The 26,759-nt window shown below is 40.5% G+C and overlaps 1 protein-coding gene across 5 annotated transcripts in view; it reads left to right on the forward strand.

Annotated features, from left to right (window-relative positions):
• The window catches only part of ARHGAP44 (Rho GTPase activating protein 44), a 227,317-nt gene that overhangs the window by 171,397 nt on the left and 29,161 nt on the right, over nt 1-26,759 (forward strand). For all 5 annotated transcript variants that reach the window (XM_056117918.1, XM_056117919.1, XM_056117922.1 and 2 more), the window contains exons 8-14: nt 15,537-15,605; nt 17,601-17,682; nt 18,097-18,224; nt 22,440-22,551; nt 23,756-23,837; nt 25,095-25,175; nt 26,404-26,517. In XM_056117918.1, coding sequence (XP_055973893.1) covers nt 15,537-15,605; nt 17,601-17,682; nt 18,097-18,224; nt 22,440-22,551; nt 23,756-23,837; nt 25,095-25,175; nt 26,404-26,517 — 668 coding nt within the window. The remainder of the gene's footprint in view (nt 1-15,536; nt 15,606-17,600; nt 17,683-18,096; nt 18,225-22,439; nt 22,552-23,755; nt 23,838-25,094; nt 25,176-26,403; nt 26,518-26,759) is intronic.

The raw sequence follows: 26,759 nt of genomic DNA on the forward strand, positions 1-26,759 counted from the left end.
TGTATAATATTATTTGTTTCCCCAAATTAAAATTTGAGGATTATGGATTTTAGATAAAAGTAGATAAAGTTGAGTAAAATTGCCAAATAAATGGAAATGGATCTGATTGGTTTAGAAATAAAAGATTTTCTCATCAGAGATCTCTATTATAAATCCATGAATCTGAAACAGAAGAAACTTTATTACATTTACATTTACATTACACATTTCTTACTTTAAAATAAGTTATTAACCAGTAAACTTTAAAAAGATTAGAGGGGACTGGAGCAATAACCCAGTGGGTAGGGCATTTGCCTTGCACAAGGCTGACCCAGGTTCGATTCTCAGCATCCCATATGATCCCCTGAGCACCATCAGAAGTGGTTCCTGAGTGCAGAGCCAGGAAGCCAGGAGTAACCCCTGTGCATCGCCAGGTGTGACCCAAAAAGCAAAAATAAATAAATAATAAAAGTACAGAACCCCAAAAATTACATTGTCTGAAGAAAAATGGCAAATAGGAGAAAATAGTAGTATTTGAGAAAGCCAGTGTTCTAATCAGTTAAAGAGCCCTTACAAGTAGAGGGTGAAGACTCACATAGAACTCAATTTTGATAAGGAATTGACAAACATTAGTATAAATATATCTAGAAGAAAGTTGTCTTTGTGTTAAAAAATAAAAAGTATATTATTAATTTTTTCTATAAATGTGATTAAACAGAATCAAAAGTTTATATCAAATGCTGGGGGAAAGGGAGTTGAGATAAAGAAGGGACTACCATGACAAAGATAGCTGGAAAGGATCACTCTGGATAAGGACTGTGTGCTGAAAACACGTAAAGGGACAAACAGGATAACTTCTCAGTGCCTGTACTGCAAACCGTAAAGCCCCAGAGGGGAGAGACAGAATCAGAGGCAGAGACAGAGAAAGAAAGAAAGAAAGAAAGTGCCTTCCTTAGAGACAGGCTGAGGGGAGGGTGGCAGGAGGGAAACTTGGTGGTAGGAAATGTGCATTGGTGGAGGGATGGGTGTTGTAACATTGTATGACTGAAACCCAACCATGATCAGCTTTGTAATTGTGTATCTCACAGTGACTCAAAAATTAAAATTAAAGAAAGAATGATTATACAAAAAACAAGCCGGTACTTAGGTATGACTCCTTAAAATCTAAATGCTAATCTTTCTCATGGTCCTTTGGCAATGTATGTCAAAAGCACTATGCTTTGACTTTAGATTTTAACCCTATGAAGTTACATTATTTTAGTATTTTGGGGGAGTAAATCAGATGCTACTTGGAAACCATTGAGGCAATACCCAGCTGTGCTCGGTCCAGGTGCTTGGGAAACAAACTCAGCTCTTGCGCATACAAACATGTGCTTTACTACTTGAGTTCCAGAGTTATTTTTGACTCCATAGTTTATGCAAAGGAAATAACCAAGAGATGGTTGAAAATCTATATGAATTGGCCATTGTTAGATTATTATTGAATTGAAAATTCAGTAATAGTGTAATAAACATCATGTGATCACTTTGCTTATCTAAGAGTAAAGGAGGTACAGTTTAGTCCCTTTTTTGTCAAACCAATTATACAAAATATATTATTGATTAAAATAAAAATGATGGAGGGATGGGTATTCAATCATTGTATAACTGAAACCCAAGCACAAAAATTTGTAAGTCTACAACTGTACCTCATGGTGTTCCAACTAATAAAAATTTTTAAAAAAATAAATAAAAATAAAAACTCAAGTTTTGTCCCTTAAAAAATAAATAAATCAAAATGAGCAAATATTGTAGCATTTATCTATTTCTAAATGGTGGAATTGCAGGTGTTATTTTTGACAAAAATGGCTAGTGTCATTTTTCTGAATGGATTAGTTAAAAATGAGAAAAACATGATTTTTAGAAGGAAAGTAAGCCTAATGATTATTAGTGAAAGATTTTTTCTTATAAAGAAAACTCACTAATTATTTAGATAAATGCACTTTTATTTTTTTCACTTTTATTCATTGCACTCAACAAACCCACCAGGAGTGATCCCTGAGCACAGAGCCACGAGTAAGCCCTGAGTACCACCACGTGTGGCCCAAACAAACAGTAAAAACAAATGTATTCTAAAAGTGCTTTCCGATTTCTATGGACATATGCAGATGATGTTTCTAATATCGTGCGTTAGTATGATTCAAATGCAGGATGTCTGGACCTGTATTTAATGAGCATTTATTTAACTTATTTTTAAAATTTGTATTAAGACATTGTGATTTACAAAATTATTCATAATGGTTTCAGGTATACAATGTTCCGACTCTGATCCCACTATCAAATGTCCCCTCCCCTCCTCCAGTGTCCCCAGGTTCCCTTCCACACCCTAGCCTATCCCCTTGACTGGCATTTTATTTCATATTACTTGCTCCAGTTACACTTAAAGATATCCCAAATAGGATTATCAGAAAATAATCAGTAAAAGTCAATTTGTGGTGATTGATTTCCATGCATTTTTAACTTTTCTTAATACAGTAGAGAACCATACAAGTGCCATACTCAGTGCCACGTGCTGGGGAAGTTTCCTTGTCATTTAAAGGAGCAATTCTAAAGTTTCTTGAAAAACTAGTTTTAAGGATATGGATTCCATAATCTGTTGACTGTCCATGAAGTTCTTTATAGTTCCTTCAAATGTGAATGATAATCTAGCTGGATAGACTGCATATTCTTGGTGAGGAGTTCATTTGTTGAGTTTTTTTTTAACTGTTATCCTTCCATACTTTTCTGACTCATAAAGTCTCATTTAATAGATTTACTGTACATTGTACACAATGTACACTGTACTGTACATTGGAGTACATGGGAGTTGGAGGCCAGATGGCACCTACGCCAGTCAAACCCCTCGCGCTCTCCCGAACCCGGCTCACCATCTCGCTCAGGATGACACGCAACTCAGCACACCAGGCATGGAATTCCGCGTGTGATCCCTGCTGGAACTCTGCACATGATTCCTGATGGACGTCACTGGCAGTTTTGTGGGATAAAGACGGAATGGCATCGGTGGGGCTAGGAAAATCCCCCAGCAGCAGCCACAGCATCACCGCCTCCCCCGGCCAGGCCAAGTCACAACACCATTGAGCATGGAACAGTGACAGTAGCGCGCGCAATGGCTTATCCACTGCAGGACGCGCTGTTCACCAACCACCGAATGACTTGGGGCTCAGTACAGGTGTTCGACCTGGCACAAACCCTATGCGATGGGGTCTTGCCCTGCCAGCTATTCAACGACCCTTCGGAGCACTCCATCCACCTCAAGAGCATTAACCTGAGGCTGCAGATGCCCCAAGCGTTGCACAGAGACACAGGCAGGTGCGTGTTGTCAGCCAGGAAATTGTTACAGCAGGCCGATCACCAGGAACTTACATTAGGTAGACTGGGAACAACTGCAGGGATGATTCTACATCGCCCCAAAAGATTCCATTCCTGCCTCCCCTCCAGAGTATCCCACCCGCAGGGCAAAGACTGGCAAGCTACCGGTGACATACCAAATATGCCAACAACAGTAGCTAAAACGGGTCTCATTTCCCTACCCCTGAAGGAGTCTCCAGCTGAGTTGGGAAGAACGAGAGTTGGGAAGAACTAAGCCACAGTGTGCAAGTCAATAGGAGGGAAGGCATTCCGCAAACAGCTGGCCACCAAGGCGACCCAAGAGCACACCGGCCACCAGCAGTGTGAAGAAACCGCACCACTACCAGCCCAGCACCGTGACACTGCGCGAGATCCAGTGCTCCCAGATGTCCACCGAGCTGCCTATCCACAAGCTGCCATTCCAGCGGCTGGTGAGCGAGATCGCACAGGACTTCAAGACTGACCTGCGCACCCGGAGCTCGGCTGTCATGGCTCTGCAGGAAGCCTGTGAGGCCTACCGGTAGGGCTCTTCGAGGATACAGACTTTTGCACCATCCATGCCAATTGCATCACCATTATGCCCAAGGACATCCACAGAGAGAGGGTGTAAAGTTTACAGTGCTAAAATCTCAGGGCTGGGACAGATGAAGACGCTACTGGCGCCCACTCAAGCAAATCGATGATTAACGGGATGACGGTGCTACAGTGCTATTGTACATTGTATTGACTTTCCTTCATAAGTTCATTTTTCGATCTTGCTGCTTTCAGTATTCTGTCTCTGTATTTGGATTTTGTCATTTTAAGTATCATATGTCTTGACGTTTCCCTAATTTGGTCTGTTTTCACTGGGATCCTTCATGTCTCTCAGATCCTCAGTTCCTATGTATAGTTCTCAACTTGGGAAAATTCTTATTGATGACTTCTTTAGCTAATGTTTCTTCATCACACTTGTCTTCCTGTTCTTCAGGGACCCTGGTGATTTTTATATTGTGCCTTTTGAACTCATCCTGTAGTTCTGTGGTATGTTATTTATTTCTATTCAGATTGTTTCCATCTTCTGGAGTTCCCTGGCAGTTTACTCCTCATCTTGGATCTCCTTTATCGGTTGCTCAGCTGCTGCTATTCTGCTATTCAGAGCTATTATTGAGTTTCTAAAATATCACATACCATGCTCTTTATCTCTGCCATTTCTGACTATAGTAGTTCTTTTTTCATTCCAATGCTTATGTTGTCTTGTGTTTTGCTGACTCTCTGTGCCGTGTGACTCACTAGAGATACTGTCTGAGAATACAGTGAGCTGATTGATGTTGTTTATATGATGTGGTTTATGCTTCTGGTTACATTGTTTTCACTTATTGAACTTGGTAGACTTTTAAGTGTTTTCACCTTTGTTTTTCTAGTTTTTTTGTTGTGTTGGGACAAATCTTTGTAGTTAACTCCCAGTAGTTGGAAGATGCGGAGATATTAGTCTAAATTTTGCTCTCTTTCTTCTCTGTTGATCCTCATAGAGTGACTGGAAGCATAATTTGAGCAGTGTGGAGTTTATTGAGGTTATACCATGTGGCCACGAGAGCCACTACTCGTACTTCAGGAACTATGGTGTGGGCTCTTAATATGGCATAGATTGGGTGTGGGGGCTACTGCGAACCTCCGGGTAGGGAGGGACTCTGCCTCCCATTCCAGAGTTCGCTGAAGGCAAGTCTCCCCTGGGATGGTGGAGCAGCAAGTAGAAGGTCAACTATAAACTCAAACTTTTTAATTATTTTCTATCCTAGTGTAGGTATTATGTTAAATAGTGTTGACATTTACATTTCTTTTTTCTTTTCTTTTTTCATTTTTTATTAAAGAACTATGATTTACAAAGTTATTGATAGTTGAGTTTTAGGCATATAATATTTCAACACCAATCCTACCACCGGTGTCAACTTCCCTCTACCACTATTCCCATATTCCCTCCCCACCCCATCACACAACCCATCCCTGCCTGCCAACTTGACAGGCATATTAAAAACTTTCAGTGGTTGCAGTTTAGATCTCAGGTTCTCAGTTCTGTTTGGTCTGTACTTTGGATATATGACTCTATCACTCCCCTATGTCACTACTCTAAATGAAGACCTGATGCGTGTTCTCCCATTGCTTTCCACTCTCTTCTTCCTGCCTTGATTTTTTTTCTTCTCTGTCCTCCTCCTCTCTAAACACTGGGGGCAAGGACAACCTAGGCATTCTTTTAATATGGTACATTTTCTCATCCAGTATTATATATATAATATATATAATATTTGCCGTGTAACCCCAACAAAGGCCAGGATCCAAAGATTATCACAACAAGCTCCCGGGAGAGCACAAGGCAGAGTCTCCTACCCTGTGTCTGACTATCCTCGCCAGGGCCCAACAGCTGAAGACTTCCAGGCCCCAACCAAGGCCTTACTGGAGCCACTCTCCACACACTTGGATAAGCCTCAGACATAACCGAACTGGCAGAGGAACCCAGGTGTGTGGGACCCGGGACTGAGATCTCTAAGCCTGCACGGTTTGGGACTGGACCTGTCAGTAGCTAAACAGTTACACCCTCCAACTGCCGTGTAACCCCAACAAAGGCCAGGATCCAAAGATTATCACAACAAGCTCCCGGGAGAGCACAAGGCAGAGTCTCCTACCCTGTGTCTGACTATCCTCGCCAGGGCCCAACAGCTGAAGACTTCCAGGCCCCAACCAAGGCCTTACTGGAGCCACTCTCCACACACTTGGATAAGCCTCAGACATAACCGAACTGGCAGAGGAACCCAAGTGTGTGGGACCCGGGACTGAGATCTCTAAGCCTGCACGGTTTGGGACTGGACCTGTCAGTAGCTAAACAATTACACCCTCCAACTGCCGTGTAACCCCAACAAAGGCCAGGATCCAAAGATTATCACAACAAGCTCCCGGGAGCGCGCGGCCGCATTTGCGGCCGCGCGACTATTTATTTAATAATTTTCAGGATACCTTAAATATCGTTAAATATCCAACCCACACGGCAGAGCCTGGCAAGCTATCCGTGATCTATGCCAAATAGACCAAATTGATATGCCAAATCCAGTAATAAATGGATCTCATTCCCCTAGCCCTGATTATGCAGAGTCGAGAAGGATATGGAAGGAGAAGCTGATAAAACACCAAGGCAGACATGGGCTGCCAAAACACAGAAAAACAAAAATGATTGTCTGTACTTTTAATGCTCGTACGCTAGCATCTGCTGCATCCATTGAAGACCTTATGGTACAAGCACGAAAGATCAAGTACGACATCATTGGTCTGACCGAAACGAGAAGACATCAATCCCATCATGCTGTTTTCGACACTGGAGAAGAACTGTTCCTTGGAACATGTGATAAAAGAGGTGTCGGTGGTGTCGGTATCCTTGTCAACACAAACTTAGTCACAAGCATTGATTCATTTGAATGCCTAACAACCCGAATCGGACGATTACACTTGAATAAATGTGGCTCACTACCGGCAGTTTCTATCTTTGTTGTCTACGCACCAACATCCAGTTATGGTGAAAAAGAAACTGAGAAATTCTACATGGAGCTGGAGAAATTCTATAAAGAAGATCACACCTTCTATAAGATCATTGTCGGTGATTTTAATGCCAAGATAGGACCAAGAAGATCAGTCGATGAACTCCACATCGGAACCCATGGCCTGGAATGGAACGAACAAGGTGACAGACTGTCTGAGTTCATCATGTCAACCAAAACCTTCCATGGTAACTCACAATTCCAAAAGGCTGAATCTAAACGTTGGACATGGGAGTCTCCCGATGGACGGTTCCACAATGAAATAGACCATATCATATTCAATCGGCGGTTTTGCCTAACCGATGTTGCTGTTGTCCCAAAATTCCAAACGGGATCAGACCACCGTCTTCTTCGTGCAAAATTCTACCTCACAGAACGAGGAGAAAACAATGCAAGGTTTAAGAAGAAGACTCCCAGAACAACCACCAACTGGGAACTCTTTGGCTCTGTTGCAGCAACATGGGAAGATGCCGTCATTGACAACATTGATGAGGAATACGATCGAATGATTCAGCACCTCCATGATTGTGCAAGGAATGCCAAGAGAGAGATAACCACAAAAAACCGTCTTTCTTCGAACACTCTTGAACTTATTCGCCAACGTGGCGTGGCACGTGCCTCAGGCAACCACAAGCAAACGTCCGAACTGGCAAAACAGTGCAGAAAAGCCATCAAGGATGACCTCAAAAACAGGAGAGCAGCAGTACTGGTAGATGCAGCAGAAGCTGGGAAAAACATTCGTAATGCCCGCCTGTCCTTCACCAACTACAAAACCAAGATGACTGCCCTCCGACATCATGATGGATCTATCACATCTTCCAGAAGGGCAATGGAGAAGATTATTCATGACTTCTACTCAGATCTCTTTAATAGCCACATCCACTTGCCCACATACCACATACCACATGATGGATATGTCGTTCCCAATGTTCTCCCTTCCGAAATCCAACATGCCATCTCGTCGGTAAAGAAACAAAAAGCACCTGGCCCAGACAAGATCAGACCTGAACACCTGAAGAACTTACCATCAGTACTCATCAATACATTAGCTCGACTCTTCACACGCTACCTGTCTGAATGCAAGGTTCCATCCCAATGGAAAACCAGCAAGACTGTACTACTATACAAGAAAGGAGACATCCACGACATTGGCAACTATCGCCCAATCTGCCTATTGTCTGTCATCTACAAACTATTCACTCGAGTCATCCTAAATAGGATTAGCAGAACACTAGATGAAGGACAACCATGTGAACAAGCTGGATTCCGAAAAGGATTCAGTACCATCGACCATATCCACACAATAACCAAGCTCATTGAGGTATCTCGGGAGTTCAAGATGCTGCTCTGTCTAACGTTCATTGATTTAAAGAAGGCCTTTGATTCTGTTGAGACGGAAGCGGTCATGGAAGCCCTAGGCAATCAGGGCGTACAAACTCAATACATCAGGATCCTTCGTGAGCTCTATTGCGAATTCACTACCAAGATCTCACCATTCTACAAAGAAGTAATCATCCATATCAAGAGAGGGGTTCGGCAGGGTGATACCATTTCACCAAAACTCTTCAGTGCCACCCTCGAGAACATCATGCGACGACTAGAATGGGAAAACATGGGAGTGAAGATAGATGGTCGGCAACTACACCACCTCCGCTTTGCTGATGACATCGTTCTAATAACACCAAACATCAGCCAAGCGGCACAAATGCTTGCGGACTTTGACCGTGAGTGTGGAAAGGTTGGACTACAGCTGAATCTTACGAAGACAATGTTTATGAGAAACAGCCTTGTTCCTGACGCTCCATTCGCTCTCAATGGAACCACCATCTCCGAATGCAACAGTTATATATACTTAGGTCGAGAAATCAACATGATGAATGACCTGGCACCTGAGTTACGCAGGAGGAAGAGAGCGGCTTGGAATGCCTTCAAGAGCATTGAAGAAATAACTAAAAGGACAAAGAACCTCCAACTACGAGCACATCTCTTTGATTCCACTATTCTTCCTGCATTAACATATGCCTCAGAGACCTGGACCCTACGAAAACAGGATGAGAACACTATTCGGGTCTCTCAAAGAGGAATCGAAAGAACTATGCTTGGAATATCACGATTCACTCAAATGAGAGATAGAATCCGGAGTTCTGATCTTCGTCAACGCTCAAGAATCAGAGACGCTGTCTCATTTGCCAAGACATCAAAAATCAGATGGGCTGGACATGTAATGAGGTTTACAGACAACCGCTGGACTAGAGCCATTACTGATTGGATTCCACGAGACATCAAAAGATCACGTGGACGCCCACCTATAAGATGGTCAGACTTCTTCGTCAAGACCCTAAATGATCGGTTTGAGGCTCTACATGTTCCTAAAACGAACAGATACCATTGGGCTACGCTAGCACGCAACCGGGATGAATGGAGACGTTACTGGCACCCGCTCGAATAAATCGATGAATAACGGGGATTAAGTGATTAAGTGATTAAGTGATATATATATATATATATATATATATATATATATATATCACACCGGTATTATATATGTCACAAGTAAGTGAGATCATCCTGTATTTGTTTTTTCTTCTGACTTACTTCCATCAACATATCTTCTAGTTCCAACCAGGTTTGCAGCAGATTAAAAGATTTCATCATTTCTTGCAGCTACATAGTGTCCCACTGTGTACATGTACCACATCTTCATAATTCATTCATCTATCACTGGACACCAAGGTTGATTCTGTGTCTTAGGTATTATACTGAATTCAGCAATGAAGAATGGTGTGCATATTCTTTTTGAGAAAAAAAATTTTTGTCCTGGGGATAGATGCTCTAAAGTGGAATTTCTGGGTTATGGCAGTTCAATTATGTTTACTGAGAACTCACCAGACTGTTTTCCACAGGGGCTGTACCAGAAAACATTCCCACCAGCAGTGGATGAGAGTTCCTTTTTCATGACATCCCCAGTAAAGAGGCTATCTTTACTGCATTTCATGTTCTCATCTCCCAACATAGAATTTTCCTGTTATTTTTGATATGTGCCATTGTCACTGATGCAAGGTGGTATCATTGATGGTATCAAGACCGATTTGGATTTCTCTGATAATAAGTTATGCTGAGTGTATTTTTACGTGCCTACAGGCTATCTACCTCTCTTCCTTTGAAAGTGTCTATTCATTTCCTCTCCCCATATTTTTTTTTGTGTCACACCTGGCAATGCTCAGGGCTTACTCCTGGTTTTGCACTTTTGCACTCAGGAATCACTCCTGGTGGTGCTCAGGGAACCATATGGGGTTCTGGGAATCGAACCCGGGTCAGCCGCATGCAAGGCAAATGCCCTACCTGCTGTGCTATTGCTCCAGCCCCACCTCCTCTCCCCATTTTTGATGGGGTTTGACATTTTTTGATGATCTTTGTGAGTACCTTATATGTTGTGGATATCAAACCTTTACCTGCTATGTTGAATGCAAATATGTTTTTCTCATTAAGTTAGCTCTGTTTTAGTTTTAGCCGTTTTGTTTGTTTGTTTGTTTGTTTGTTTTGCCAAGCAGAAGCTCTTTAATTTTACGTAGTCCCATTTGTTTACTTTTGATATGTTGCCTTTGCCAGTGGTATCATATCATTGAAGACAACTTTGAAGTCCAAATCTTGAGGTGTTCTGACTGTATTTTCCTCAGTGTACTTTATAGTTTCTGGTAGGATCTCAAAGTCTTTGATTCACTTTGAATAAACTTATGTGTGAGGAATAAGATATGGATTCAGTTTTAATTTCTTACATTTAGTTATCCAGTTTTCCCAACACCATATGTTGAAGAGGCCATCTTTGCTGTATTTCATGTTCTCATCTCCCTTATTGATAATTAACTATCGATATATATGGGGTTTTGTCATAGGTTTTATTGTTTCTGAATTTATAATCAGATGTTTTGTGACCTATTTATATTATAATATCTACAGATTGATATTTTACCTTTTCTAATTTGGATGATTGATTTATTTTTCTTGCCTGATTGCTATGACAAGGATTTACAAAGTTATATTGAATAATAGTGGGGAAAGTAAACATCCTTGCTTTGTGTCTATTTTCATTTTTTCACCATTGAATATGGTCTTGCCTGTGGGTTTGTTGTATAAGGCAATTACTATAATTACATTCTTTTTTATTTAGAAATAAAATATTTAGAAATAAAAAAGTTCTATTTTATTTAGAGGTACTTTATTTGTGAATAAGTGTTGAATCCTTCCGAAACATTTATTTCTATTAATATAACCATATAATTTGTTGACATATTATTAATATTGTTGGTATATTATTAATTGATTTGCTTATATTTATTCGCTTATATAATTTTATCTTTCCCTTTGTGATATGGTATATTATTAATTGATATGCTTATATTGTTACTGTGTCTGGCATATCGAATACTCTCGGTAGCTTGCTGGGCTCTCCGAGAGGGGCGGAGGAATCAAACTCGGGTAGGCCATGTTGGCCGCGTGTAAGGCGAACGCCCTACCCGCTGTGTTATTTTTGCTTCCCTGGAATGAATCCCACTTGATCGTGTTATATTTTTGGTATGTTGTTGTATTTGGTATACAAATATTTTGCTGAGGGTCTTTGCTTTGCTGGTCATCGTGGGTATGAGCCTGTCATTTTAAATTTTTTACTTTTATTAATAAATTCTCTACTTTTGGTACTTAAGTAATTTTAAGCAGAATTCCTGCTTCTTTTGTATGTGAGTATAAGGGCCAAGATTTCTTTGAAGGTTTTGAAAGAACTGTTACCATGCCAATTTTTCAGTTTCCTTAATCATGTTTGATCTGTTCTGATTTGTGCTTATTCCTGATTCAATTATGGGAGATAGTATAATTCCCAAATTGTATCCATTTCTTCTATGCTCTTTGTCTTAGTAGAATAGAGTTGGTCATAGTAATCTCCAATGATCTTTTGTATTTCTGAGGTATCCTTTGTAACATATTTTCTTTAATTTCTAATGTGATTTGCTTGGGATTTTTCTTTTTCCCTCTATAGACTTTTCTGTTTGAATTTTGTTTTTTTATTGAATCACCATGAGTTATAGTTACAAAGCTTTCATGTTTGAGTTTCAGTCATACCCATCCCTCCACCAGTGCACATTTTCCACCACCAATGCCCCCAAGTATTCCTCCCCTCACCCCATGTCCTCCCACCCCCACCCTGCCTCTATGGTAATTTCCCTCTTACTCTCTCTCTACTTATGAGTACAGATAATGAGAGGCCATCATGTTTGGTCTATAGATGTTTTTCTATCTAGCTAAAGGTATAGCTAAAGTCTAGCTAAATGTTTGCCAGTAATTTTTATTATATGTTTTTAAGACATTGGATTTTATTTGCCATATGTATTGTTTTTTGATTTTTGCATTACAGGTTTCTTCTGTAGTTGTTATTGTTTCTTTCCTTCTACTTATTTTGAAGTTCATTTGTTTTTCTTTTTTCTGATTTTTGCATTACAGGTTTCTTCTGTAGTTGTTATTGTTTCTTTCCTTCTACTTATTTTGAAGTTCATTTGTTTTTCTTTTTTCTGGTTTCTCCAGATGTGAGGTAGGTTATTGATTGGAGCTTTTCTGATTTACTGATAGAAACTTTTATCACTTTGAACTTTCCCCTTAGTACTGCTTTGCTTTGTCTAATACATTCTGATAGTTTTTGTCTTCTCTCTCATTAATATTAAGTGAGCTTTTATTTTCTCTTTAAAAATCTCATCTTTCCTCTTTGACTCATTGGTTGTTTAAGAATATGTTGTTCAGTTTCCAAATGTTGGTGCTTCCTCTAACTTTCTTGTTATAGTTAATTTAACCTTACAGTCAAATTCTTGGTAGAGGTATTCATGCAATATTTTGAATATATCATTGCATTGTCTTGCTTATTGAGGTTAATTTGAGGAATCTGTTATGAATTTTACATAATTTACCTTGCAAGTGAGTTTTTCCTTATCTCTTGCTGCTTTAAGGAATTGGTCTGTCTGGTTCTTGTTATTTTGACTGCAAAATGTCTTAGTGGTGTTCTGCTGAGTTTATTTTATTTGGCTGTCTTTGTATGTTCTGGATCTGTGCAGAAATACCTTTCTCTTTAGTTGAGGAAGTTCTTAGCCATTCTTTCTCTTTCTTTCCTCCCTCCTGGAATTCCTATGATGTGCAGGTTATTTCTCTTAATGTTTCAAATTCATGGTTTAAGTTTTTATCATTTAAAATTTTTCTTTTCTGTTGCCTTCTTTTTAATGATCTTTTATGCCTTGTCTTCACAGTAAAGGCTTCTTACATTCTGACTTTGAGTCCACCTCCTGTAGTTTTGGGCTCTTCCCTTTATTTTTGAAAGAGTTCTCTCATTTTTTCTATCAATATTTCTATGACCTTCTCCCCCAGTGATTTCCTCTGTGAAGTGGACATCAAGAGAATTGTTTTTATCTTTAGGCAGTTTTTAAAGAGCCAATGTAGTTGAAGACTTTCCTGGGTTTCTGTTGCCACTGGATTCATTCATTTACCAACACCCCTCTCCCGCCCCCGCCACCCATTATTCCTGTTGATTCATGGGAGATAAGGGTGGAACTTGGAGTTCCATTTGACCTAAGCAAAAACCTGTTGCTCTTTTTTGCAGTATCAGGCTGGTGTCCATGATCACACTGCTTTCTGGAAGCCAAAAGTATCTAGTGAGAGTGTCTTAAATGCTTGCAAGCTCTGACTGGTACTTGTGACTCTGAGTTGTGTGCACTTGTATAACAACAGGGAGTTTGCAGGGCCAGTGCCCTAGAGCTTCTATAGAACCAATGTTTAGCTAGCGTGGGCTGTACCAAGGGTTCAGAATTACTCATGTCTGTCAACTAATAAGGCATCACAGTCTAACTGACTTTGGCAATGATTGGAGATTGTGTTTATGTATACCCAATAATAATTGTTTAGCAAATTGATTCTTATCACTTTGAGAGGATATTTGCATTTGGCATTCCAGCTCTGTGATGGCTGTTCTAAACCTTAGCCTGAGAGGTTGGGCCCACCTCTTGGATATATGCTGTCTGCTGCAGCCTTTCAGATGTCACCTCCCAGTCTGTACCTAGCTGTGTCTGAGACAGCTGTACACTCTCTGCTGTTTACTGCCTGTTCCCTATTTCTTTCTGACACAGTAGATAGAGGCACAAAACTGCACCTCTATGGAGCTTTGTGCTTCCTTATTGCATCTATGCTGTGGAAGCTTCCATTAGTTTTGAGCTAGTGATAGCATCAAATCTACTGGCATGTTGGGAAGCTATGAACCCACATCTCGTCAGGGTTACAAACTTAATGCATCTGTTCTTTTTCTCAGCAAATTTTGATTCATTCTTTTTTCCTTTCTTCATTCTCTGAAATTAGACCAAGGGTATCTCTGATTAATCTGTGCTAACAGTTCATCAAATTATATGCAAAAATCATGCAACAGATTTTCCCTTTAACCCTGTGTCTTCCTTCTCTTGCCATAGGTACAAGATGTCTTTAATAATATCCCCAGCCATTACTTTCCTGTCCATAGTGCATAAAAGAAAACAGATTACTCATAATACCCCATTACTCCTTGCTGAGAATTGACTTAGTCAGTAGCTAGAGGGGCTAAGGTTCTGGGGATGGTGCAAATCCTCTAGGACCCATAAAGTAGATTCTTTCTGATGGCAGTCCCCTATTGTGATCCATTCAGCATTTGGATCAACTTTCTTTTGCTGTCTGATATTTGCCACAAACGATCCATTTATGGACTCTTTTCTTCTCAACTCTTTTCTGACACAGTAGATGCAGGCACAAAACTGAACCTCTATGGAGCTTTGTGCTGCCCTGTCTTCTAAATCTCTCCTCCCTAAGACTACTGAACAGGAAATAAATTTAGAGATCAGAATATTTTTCAGAACCAAGTTCAGAGATGTGACATGCTGAGAGATATATTTAGTGAAAGATTCTGCATCCTGCTCAGGGTATACTTTTATTTGAGCATGTCTCTGGATATTTCTATGGAATTGAAAACTGTCCTCAGAAGAGAGGTATTTCAGATTCAGACACAGCATCAGATTGTTAACTCAGGTTCATTGATTGCTAGTGGCCAGTGTGTGAGATTCATAAGTGAGTCAGATAAGTTCCAGTTTTCTGAATTCTTGAATTTGCCATCTTATCCAGATTTCCCCAGACTGATGTAATTCTGCCTCTTTCCCTGTTGACGTGCAACAAACCAATCATGATGTAGATTAAAGGAAATCAAAGCAGTTGAATGATTAAGAAAAAAGGTAGATGGGAAAGAGAAGGAGCGTATTCTTTACTTGGGGGTAAAGATGGTATTAGCTGCAGATTTGTACAAAAGTAATTTGTATTACTCCCCCACTCCAGTTTTTCTCACTCTAGACGTGACATGTTAAAATCCTTAGGAAAACTACTGGCATTTGGTGCTCTTTACATTTATATGGTAAGAAAACATGGAAATATCACCAAAAAGCGTGTTATGTGTCTAGTTGTATTAAAAATTGAATTCACCAGTGTTTAAGCTTCTTTAATTATGTCTGAAGTCAAGAATTAGCCACTCTGTTGATTTGTTTTACTCTGATTGTCTTTCACCTTCCATAGGACCAACTTTCAGCTGACATGTACAGCTTTGTGGCCAAAGAAATTGACTATGCAAACTACTTTCAGACGGTAAGTGTTCAAAAGGTGAGGCTTTGTGAAGTTTTTTCCTAGAGTCATGGTGTTGACAAGAAAGAATAGAGTGGAGGACCTCTTGGTTGAGATACCAAGGAGAAGGATAAGTCCTTACTCTCATCCCTCACATATCTGGCCTTTTTATTTTCCTTTTATGAATCTCTCGTAGAGTCTAAAAATTAAACTTGACCCCACCCACCAAAGTTACAACAACATGTTATCTATGGCAGTTATTACCAACCAGGAGTAATGTTAATCCATCTTCCATTAAAGATTTGGCAATATCTGAAGTTGTTTTTGCCAGTCACTATTGAGGGGAGGGGAGTTGTTGCTACTGGTACCTAGTAGATAGAGGTCAAGGATGTGATAAAAGTTCCTGAATGTACAAGACTGATCTGCAGCAAAAAATTGTCTTTCCTAAAATTCAGTAGAGGGGGCTGAAGCTATAGCACAGCAGTTAGGGCATTTGCCTTGCACGTGGCTGACCTGGTTCGATTCCCAGCATTCCATATGGTCCCCAGAGCACCACCAGGGGTGATTCCTGAGTGCAGAGCCAGGATTAACCCCTGTGCAGCACCGGGTGTGACCCAAAAAGCAAAACAAACAAACAAAATAAAACGCAGTCGGGCCAATTGGAAGAAACCCTCTTCTGTCATAAACAGGGGATTTTGCTAGAAAATAGTCCTATCTCCTGGACATATATGATTTTAGTCTAAATTTTACCAAAAAACGGGAACAAGGATACAAATAATAATTGTTGTGTTACATTTGCTTGCCCCAATGAATTTGAGTCATCCATTTTTTAATAATGTGTTCCAAATAATCAGGACCCTTATTCTTTCTAGTGCAAATACAAGGCAGTAGGTGGAAGAGGGGATATTGGATGAGGGGGGGAACGGAGAGAGAAAGAGAAAGAGTTATTGAGCAAAGTGTGTAGTTCAGTCTAGAGCATGTGTGAAGACTGAGTTTGATGAGCTCACCTACTTTTAAATTTGGGATTAAAAATATAACCTCAAAACTCTTATTTATGATCAGGGAAGTGATGGAATGACTTTTTAAAAAGTAAAGGAATAAGTGTAAGTGAACAGTGTAAGCATAACTGAACATGTAACTGAAAAGTGTAAACGATGGGAAGGAGAGAACTGTGGCTGCTAGTGATGCCCCAGCGCTTTGACCAGTGATCCAAAAGACCAGAGGAGTTCTCTCTACCCTGTAAAAGAACTGTAAACATTACTTCTAATGTCAAAGTTTATTTATAGCAGAATTTTGTCAAGTATGTTCCAATGGATTTATTTGTTACAACAATATTTATTTTTATAGTTTCTAAAATGATTGGTACTATTAACATTCTAAGCTTTATTAAACTGTCTAATCATCGCTTATGTATCATTCATTTCAATATTCTGATTTTTTAAATGTAGATATTAGTTTTAGGGGAAATAATATCATCTGTCCCATACTAAGCAATTAAACAGTCATTCTGTCCCCTTCCTGAATGCATGTCCAATTGTTAAGGGGTGAGGGATTTCAGAAAGCAGTCAACCACAAGTTTTCAACTACTGTATCAGTATTTCAGTAGCTTTTCCCCTTCCCCTTCAGAATCTTTTTAGAAATAATGGAATAGCAAAAATAGAAGTAACTTTTCTTTGTACTGCATCACACTGTAAACGAAGAAATTTTACTTCCTAAAGTTCTTAACAAGGGTTGTAGATCCCAAGTTTTCTCATCAGTTATATCTTATAATCATCTTGCAGATTCCAGAACCACCTCATTCCTTTAAAGTTCTACTTTCTAAATTTCCATTTCTGTCTCTACCAAAAACAGAGGCTAAGGAGAAAGTGTCTCTTCAGTTGAGGCAGATTTAAGAGGGTGGGGGGCTTCTGCTTCCTTCCCTGTTCTAAGGGCATCTTATTACAGAGCTCTCCATATGGCAAAGCAGACTGTGTTCTCCACCTTGGTGAAAGGGTAAAGTCTGCCCTTTTGTTTTCTCAGCTAATAGAAGTGCAAGCTGAATACCACAAGAAATCATTGACACTCTTACAAGCAGTGTTGCCTCAGATAAAAGCACAACAGGGTAAGTGCATGCGTTCCTTGCTGGCAGGAGACTTAGTGAGTTAGCTTAGTCTCCTTGATAAGATATTTCTTTATTTTGTTTGCCCCTATGAGTTCCACAATAAGATTTAAATGAATTACTAGAATCTCCTAGATTGGGACTTCGATGTAGTTGCACTGAAGCAAAGCAAACACACACACTGACTCCAGGGGATGAGGCTAGGGTATGTGGATGTTCATGAAGCCCAATAGGCCGGGATGCAGCCGAGTGACCCTTCACCCTTCCCAGTCTTCCCTAGATTTTCAAAACACTAAGAAAGGAAACAAAACTGAGCTTCCATGTCCTTGGCAGCGTTAGGCTAATCTTTTCGTCCCCATCTAAGTGACCATCACTAACTGGACTGCTGACCGACACCTTTTTCCTTTGCTCCCTCAGAGGCGTGGGTAGAGAAGCCTTCCTTCGGGAAGCCCCTGGAGGAACACCTCTTGATCAGTGGCCGGGAGATCGCCTTCCCCATTGAGGCCTGTGTGACGATGCTGCTGGAATGTGGGTTGCAGGAAGAGGTGGGTCTAGGCTCAGCTGAGCCCGGTCCTGAACACATCTCCTTTCACCTGGGACTGTCTGAAGGATCTCCTTTCCTCATCGTTCCTGTTCATCTCTCAGAAACCGAAAGGGGTTGAGCTGCTGTGCAATCCCCGCTCCTAAAGAGTACACGTTAGTCCCAGTTCCTCCCATGTACCTTCACTTTACAGGAAGAGAAGAGGAGAAAGGATAGTGCAATACTGGTACCAATGGCCAGGAGGAACTTACAGTGATATGCAGTGAGAGACAGCGATATCTGTATTTAAAATTATTTGGGCTCACTTTGTCTTTTTCCGCTTCCTCTTTACTCCTCTTTTCCTCCTCTTCCTCTTTTCCTCTTCTCCCTGTCTGTTTTTTCCTCCTCTTTTCCTCCTCACTTACTCTGTCACATTACCCTTGTAGCTCTGCCCCTTTTCTTCGCTTCCCTTATCCCTCCTTTTGCCTATTAGTTTCCTAATTTTTATCTGTTTCAAGAGACTTCCCAAGCAGAGCTCAGATACTTTGGGGGCCACTCCTGGTGATCATTGGCCCAGAGATCCTGCTGCTACTGGGGGCCACTAGGGCTACATCTAGCAGTGGTTGGAGATCATGGTGTACTGGAGGTTAAACGAAGTACTTAACTCATTCAAGGCGTCTTTGCCAGGAGTTCTTTTCACTGTCTTTCCAGTCCAATAAGTTCCCTAATTTGATTATTAGACCTTCGTACCTTTTTAATGTATACATCCCCAAAACATGATTGATAGAAACATTATAAAGTGTTTCTAAGAGTCTATTAAAAAACATCATAAAGTATTGTTAAGAGTCATATGCAAAAAAAGTTGATAAATTGGTCAATATTTATTGCTTTGTAAACCATTTCCTGGGGGTATACTTCATATTTGGTTTTTTCTATAGACTGGTTTAAAATGATTAAGCCATCTTCCTTTGGTCTCACCAGTACGGCAATATTTACTTAGGACATACTATGCGTTTATTCCTGAGAAAATTATGAAAGTGAGATTGAGACTTAGGAATTTTGGGGAGATATGGGTCTAAAAAGATTATCAAATTTGATTGATCATCTGTCTTTGAATAAGCATTAAATTATTGTTTACAACGAGAAAACTGTGAGAACTATGAAAGAGAAGGAAGAATATGAATTCCAAGTCTTTTCTAGATACTGAATTTTCAAAAGAAATGGGAATAAATAATTTCTGTGACCATGTTTTAAGAGCCAGACATTTTCACATGTGTTATCATCAATGACATGAGAAGATTTTACAATCCCTGAGTAATAGTTTGATTGTAGGTGGCAAAACTAGACTACCTGGTATTACTATTACCTACTAACCTGTTACCTACCAAAACTAGACTAGTTGCTTTTTCTCATCATTCTCTTTATAATTATGAAAAAAATGGACACACAAAAGATAATATAGTAAGTTCCATCACCCAGTTTGATGGCCAGTCCCGTTTCCTCTCTGCCTCCATTTTGGGCCCTTCAACTCCTACTTTGATTATCTTCAAGCCATTCTATCATTGTATCTTTAGAGGATTTAATACATTTCTCTAAAAGATAGTGAATTTTTAAAAATTTTTAAATATTGTTATGAACAAAAACTAAAAGTAATTACTACCTTTAAATATCTAGTTATTATAAACTGATCTTAAAGAACAAATAGATCCTCTGATGTTACCCATATTGTTTCTCAACTAATCCATCTTTTCTTTTGGAACTTTTTATTTCTCAATATACATCATTCTTCACTCTCTCACTTGATTTTTTTTTTGCTTTTTTTAAAAAATATTAATTTTTGTGGCCATACAATATCCAGAGGCTCTAAGGGGGGGCAGCCAGAGATTGGTGGTACAGAACAATAGCTTGGCTGAAGGTTTGGCTCTAATGCTGGGAAGGCCATTGTGTGTGTGTGTGTGTGTGTGTGTGTGTGCTGGTGGGGGGTCCGGGGCATGGGGGGATTTGAGTGCCACCTGGCTGGCTGCTTGGTGGTGCTTGGGACAGAAGAAGTAGTGCCAGGAATTGAGTTTAGGGTATGGCAGATTAGGCATATACTATACAATTTAAACTACCTCCCCAACCCTGCTTTTCTTTGTTTAGTATCAGGTATGCTCAGGTTTCCCCTAACCTGGAAAAAATGATGTTTAACCTAAGTACCCTCCTCCACCCGGATCCCTCATCTTCCAGTAGCTAGACAGCTACACCTACCAACTGCCGTAATCCCACCAATGGCTAAAATCCAGGGACTATAAAACCAAGCTCCAGGAAGTGTGTGGCCACGCAGTCTCTTATTGTCTCATTTTCACTCTCAGAGAACCCGGCAGGCTACAAAAATAACCTTCCCACATATATGCCTGACTGGAAACACCTGTAAAGGTGATTAGAGGCTGCACCAAAAGCGTCCATCCCTCTTGGAGAGCCTGGCAAGCTGAGAGTATCCCACCCACGTGGCAGAGCCTGGCAAGCTACCCTTGGCATATTTGGTATGCCAAAAACAGTAACAATGATGGTCCTCATTCCCCCGACCCTGAAAGAGCACCCAATATGCCATCGGGCTACACTAGCACATGACAGGGACAAATGGAGACGTAACTGGCGCCCGCTCAAGCAACTCAATGAACAACGAGATGACAGAGACAGTGATAGTGACATTTTATTTCCTCCTATTTTTTTAGGTTTTTTGTTGGTTTGTTTTTCACCCTATTTCTAAAAATAGCTCTTCATGTTTGGTGATTCTGTTTCTGCTAATACTAATTGACTCATTTCTGTGTGTCATTTCTGCTCTCCCTTTTGGGCTAAACCTGACCTCAGAAGTTTCCAAGGACCCTGCCCCACCCCCATCCCCAGTTGAGAAAACTCCTGATTTAGAGCAGTCACTCTGAATCCATTGCTGCCTATGAAGAAACCAGTGTGGACATCCTTGAAATGAGTGACTCCATCAGCTCCCCAGATTCACTCTTACCTCCATGCCCTCTGAGCTCTCCTGTAGTATAATCATCCTCTCATAAATCTGGGCATCAAATTCTGAAGATGCAGAGTCCTCATGCTTCTCTGAACCCGCTCCCAAGGTTGCTTCTATACTGCTTTCTTCTTACGCCCTTAACCTGGCTTCAGTAGATACTTTAGGGCACTATTTCTTCTCCCAGTTTCTGTCTATCACTCAGGACAACAGTCTACACAGTTACAAAATAAAAAATCTAAAATCTTGGTTGGACAATTCTACCTGCTTCTCTTTGTCATTGTTCATCATCGGATGCTATTTCCCTTCACAGCTATGTCATAACCCTGAGAATCTGACACATTCCTTGAACATGTGCACTAGCTCTCTCTGTTCTTCACAGTAACCTTAGTTATACACTAATCCAAAAATGTTCTGTGGCTTCCTTACGTATATGTGTCAAACCATTGGTATCTGATATGCTTTTAGAGGAAGGGACATAGTGGTCTTATCAGGCCAGCAGTCTGGTGTTGTAGACCAGGCATATTTTCTTTTAATGAAATGTAAAGGAGCAAAAAAGTCTTTTTTTTAAATCTGGATTTCATCACAAAAAAACAAGGACCTAAGGTAAAATAGAAAATATTATATGTGTTGTCCACATCTGACTTAGCTGTGAGCTGAATATTCCTTCCTGTTCTGATCTCCATTTGTCTCCTCTTTTTACACCCTTTTGTATGGGAAACTCTTTTTTTCCTTCTCTTTATAGTTCACTTTCGTTGTAGAAGATGAAGTGGTTCACTTGTAAAGAGTGATCATAATTTAAAAGTAACTTAACATATAAAATATGAAAGAAAAAAGCATTACTCTTTCCCCAATTCCTGGTCTACCCTTCCCTGGAGGATATATGTTTTAGATAGTGCTAAAAGTATGACCCTGTGGCTACCAAAACACAAGCATGCACACACACACACTCCCGTAGTTTCCTTTTACATCTAACCTCCAATGCTCTCAAGTCTAACCAGGTCTTATTTTTTCTACAGTGATTATGCGGGGGATTATGATAACTGCACAGTTGTAGCTCAGCCTTCTTATGTCTAAAAGAGAAAACAGAAAATAGTCAGCTATATTGTAACTGTCATTGCATAACCAAGCTGGCAAAAAATTGGGTTTTTCAGAAATGGAGTGTCTGTTTTCTCTCTTTTACTTTTAGTTTTCTGCCTTTGAGTTACAGGGCTATCCACTGACCCTCTGTCATATTGATAGGGACTTTTCCGAGTAGCTCCATCTGCCTCCAAGCTAAAGAAGTTGAAAGCTGCTTTGGACTGCTGTGTGTTGGATGTGCAGGAGTACTCGGCAGACCCCCATGCCATTGCAGGTGAGTGCTCACAGCTCTTTAGCCAGGCAGTCTTGTGGAGTGGAGACTCACAAGGAAGGGGTGACCTTACAGAGACTTGTCAGACAATTGTGTGAATGACCTCGGAATATGCTTTAGGGTGCCCACTCTGGACCAAGTTTAAGATTGATGGTCCTTCGGAGGAAAGTCTCCCCTGTGTACTAAAAAAAAAAAATAGAAAGTAAGAGAACAGTCCTGGCAGCTGAAAACCTCAAGAACCCAATCACCACCATGATCATGGCTGATCTCTACAGACTCAGGATGAGCCTCAATCATGAATGCATTTATTGAAAAACTCAGGTATGCAGTTTTGTGACTGAAATCTCCAGGGTTCGACGGAGTTGGGAATGGGTGACCGCCCCCATCTCCCTCTTCTTCCAGGAGCCGGGCAGTCTTGCCCACGAACTGCCTCTGATGCCATATAAGCTCATCAATGGCCATGACCAAGAGACTCACAAATAATTCTTGGAAGAGATAAACAAGCTCCAGGATGCCTCCAGAACCCAAAGTCACCATCCAATTAAAAATTTAACTTCAGCTGTATCACCCTATTTAAAATTTTAGAATTTCTGGATTGACACCTCAAACTCTACACCACTGATGTACCAGGAGTAGCACACCACACTGGATGAGGTATAAAGTAGAAGGCATCCAATATCAATTAAAATATATGTATTTGCGCACAGGCTCAACCTGTAACAACATGTTAGTAATCTTTTATACAAGGACATAGTGGCTCCAGGGTGAGATACAACAATCTTCACATACTTTCTCCTAAAGAAACTTTTTTGGATCATTTTTAGCGAATTATTCATAGCAAACAATACAAAATGGATTAGTTAAGGCCTGCTATTGGGGCAGGCTTGGGTGATGCTTAGGAAAATTTGAAATAATGGTGGTGGGAAGATGTAATGGTGGTGGAATTGGTGGTAATAAATTTTTGTGAACCACTTTATAAAAATAAAATTAAAAAGTAAAGGAAAGAAAAGAAAGAGCAGTGAAACTGTCAGACCCATTCTGATAGCCATTTGAGTATCTTGACTCTGTCCATGTGAAGCTATCATTTGATTTTTCTCATGTTTGTCAGGCATATCAACAGATGCTATTTATGTGGGTAATTCTTGCTTGTATAATTTGTTTTTGCCATGTTGTTGTGACTCGTGATTAATTTTATATTCATTCCCAGGCGCTTTGAAATCTTACCTCCGAGAATTACCAGAACCACTCATGACTTTTGAACTTTATGATGAGTGGATTCAGGCTTCTAAGTAAGTACACAACATTTTGGTGATTCTTGTGGGTTAGAGTTTATTTGGAAATATTTATTGAAATTATAAAATCATATAACCTATGATCAAACATAGGTTTCTTGACATTTCTCATAAAGAAGTATTTGTACATATGTCCTAAGGGTCATTTCATTAATGTTGACTGCAACATTACTTAGATTAATGTTGACTGCAACATTACTTGGAAAAGCAAAAATCTAAGAGTCACTAGAGGTTCATTGGTGAGACAAGTAGTTACTGTCACTGTCACTGTCCTCCCGTTGTTCATCGATTTGCTTGAGTGGGCCCAGTAACGTCTCCATTGGAGACTTTGTTGTTACTGTGTTTGGCATATTGAATACATAATGGGTAGCTTGCCAGGCTCTGCCATGTGGGCGAGTTACTCTTGGTAGCTTGCTGGGCTCTCCGAGAGGGGCAGAGGAATCGAACTCAGGTTGGCCATGTTGGCTGCGTGCAAGGCAAATGCCCTACCACTGTGCTATCGCTCCAGAGACAAGTAGAGAGAAAGTAACCATTGAAAATCTGTATTGTGACATACTTTGCTATAATTTTTTTCTGCTTTTTGGGTCATACCCGGCAATGCTCAGGGGTTACTTCTGGCTTTGCATTCAGGAATCACTCCTGACGGTGCTCGGGGACCGTACGGGATGCTGGGAATCAACCCAGGTTGTCCACGTGCAAGGCAAACGCCCGAGGGTGCCCCAGTGTGTTAGCTAGGAGACGGGTGTGTCTATGAATTTTAGCGGCTTAGCTTGCATTTCCTCAGAGATTTAGTTCATGAATCTTTAGAGCAGGTTGGTGGAAAGTGGGCTTCAAGGATGATTATTAGACTCTTATATGCCAGATTTCAAGGAGCTTATGTGCGTAATGAAGCACATTGCTGTCTTGGTAGGAAAGTGTCTGGGCTCTCTGACCGGGGTCCTGTGCTCTGATTTCAGTGCCATTATCCTTGCCTACTCCAGGGAAGTCTGGTCTCTGTCCTCTTCTTCCTGTCTTCTACCTTGACATGCATTCATGCGGGTATAAGTGCCATGCACAATAGGATTTTTATTAGTAGCAGTAGGAACAGACAGAAAGAGAACTTGAAGGAAGATATAATGACAGGCAAACATTTGAATAATAACAGATTACTGACATAATGAATAACAATGACTCCTTATTTTCAAATGTTATAATGGCTGGCTAATTTGACTGCCAGAGTGACATTAACTTATCCTCAACTTATGGATTTCCCAGTATCCAGGAGCAAGACAAGAGACTTCAGGCTCTGTGGAATGCCTGTGAAAAATTACCCAAGGCTAATCACAACAACATCCGGTGAGTGGACAACTGTGGTTCATAGTTTTCTTCTGGATGTTTTGGGTGGTGGGGGGCACACCAGCTGTATTCAGGCCTTACTCCTGACTCTGTGCTAAGGATCAATTCTGGCAGCCTTTGGAGGACCACATGTGGTGCTGGGGATTAAACGGGAGCCACTACATGCAAAGCAAGTGCCTCCACCCCTACACTGTCTCTAGCCTCTGGTTTAGGGTTTTATTTAAGCTCCTCCAAGTCTGTAGAGATTGGCTGTGAGCATGGCAACGACTGAGTTCGGGAGGTTTTTGGCTGCCAGGCTTCTGTTAGAGCGGGGGTGGGGGGACACTTACCCATCCCCCTCAGGGGTGCCCTGGATCTGAAATTCAGCCTGGTGTGGGGTCTGGGGGCATCTCTGCCATCCCTATATAATTTTTAGACATCTTATCATCACAAAAAATTAAAACTTTTCCTATTAGTAGTCATAGGTCATTTCCCCTGAACCAGTTGCTGACACCAGTCTGCTTTTTTTATCTGCAGATGCTCCTAGTCTGGAATTCTCTAATCTAATCAATGGATTCATACAAGTAGTCCTTTGTGACTGACTTCTTTTACTTTGCATAATATTATTCTCAAAATTCATCCATTTTTAGCATTTATAGCAATAGCCATTATTTTTTATAGCTGAATAATACCTCATTTTAGAGACAAGCCACATTTTGTTCTTTCTTTGATGGATATTTAGGTAGTGCCACTTTCTTGCTATAATGACAATGCTGTTCTGAACTTCTGTGTATGTTATGAGTGAATGTTTCACTTAAGTAAGTCATCATTTAACTTTTTTTTCCACTGACTCTCTAGAAATATTCTTGAGTTGCGGAGGATATTCTAAGAGACACCACCCCAGCATGTTGGTGCTCTACCAATGAGACCTAGAGCACTTTGATTTTCACCTCTGGGTAAACACAGGGGCTGGTAGGGGCTGGCAGATGATTGAGGATTGAAGTAGAAGATATGCTGGGCCAGAAGGAAAAAAGAAGAATCTTTGTAGCTAGATGTTTTCATCCAGCTGAGGGAGGCCCGAATATGCTTTTAGAAAGTGAATACAGAATTTCTACTTCCTGACACATGATGTGTCTATTAAATTATAGGATGCATGAGTCTCACCAGGAAGAGGAGAAATTCTTTCTTACTGTAGGCACATGACTGGTGCTGACTCTTAGCAAAATGTGACCTTCTCATTTCCTTTCAGATACTTGATCAAGTTTTTATCCAAGCTTTCAGAATATCAAGATGTAAACAAGATGACTCCCAGTAATATTGCAATTGTGTTAGGACCCAATCTCTTATGGCCACAAGCAGAAGGGTGAGTACAGGAGGTAGAAACCAGGTAGGTATTATGTGCAACTGAAGTGGTGTGGGTGAGATGGCCCAGACAGGCACAATCACCTGGCAGTCTCATGGAGTTTTATATTTTTAATTTTTCAATTTTATTATCATAAAATTGTTCACAGTAATTGATTACATTCAATATTTCAACATCAGTTCTACCACCATTATTTCAAATTTTCCCACCACCACTCAAGCCTGCTCCACAGGCAGGTGCTA

This window comes from Sorex fumeus, unplaced genomic scaffold (genome assembly GCF_029834395.1).
Source record: "Sorex fumeus unplaced genomic scaffold, SorFum_2.1 ptg000036l, whole genome shotgun sequence".
Taxonomy (NCBI): Eukaryota; Metazoa; Chordata; class Mammalia; order Eulipotyphla; family Soricidae; genus Sorex; species Sorex fumeus.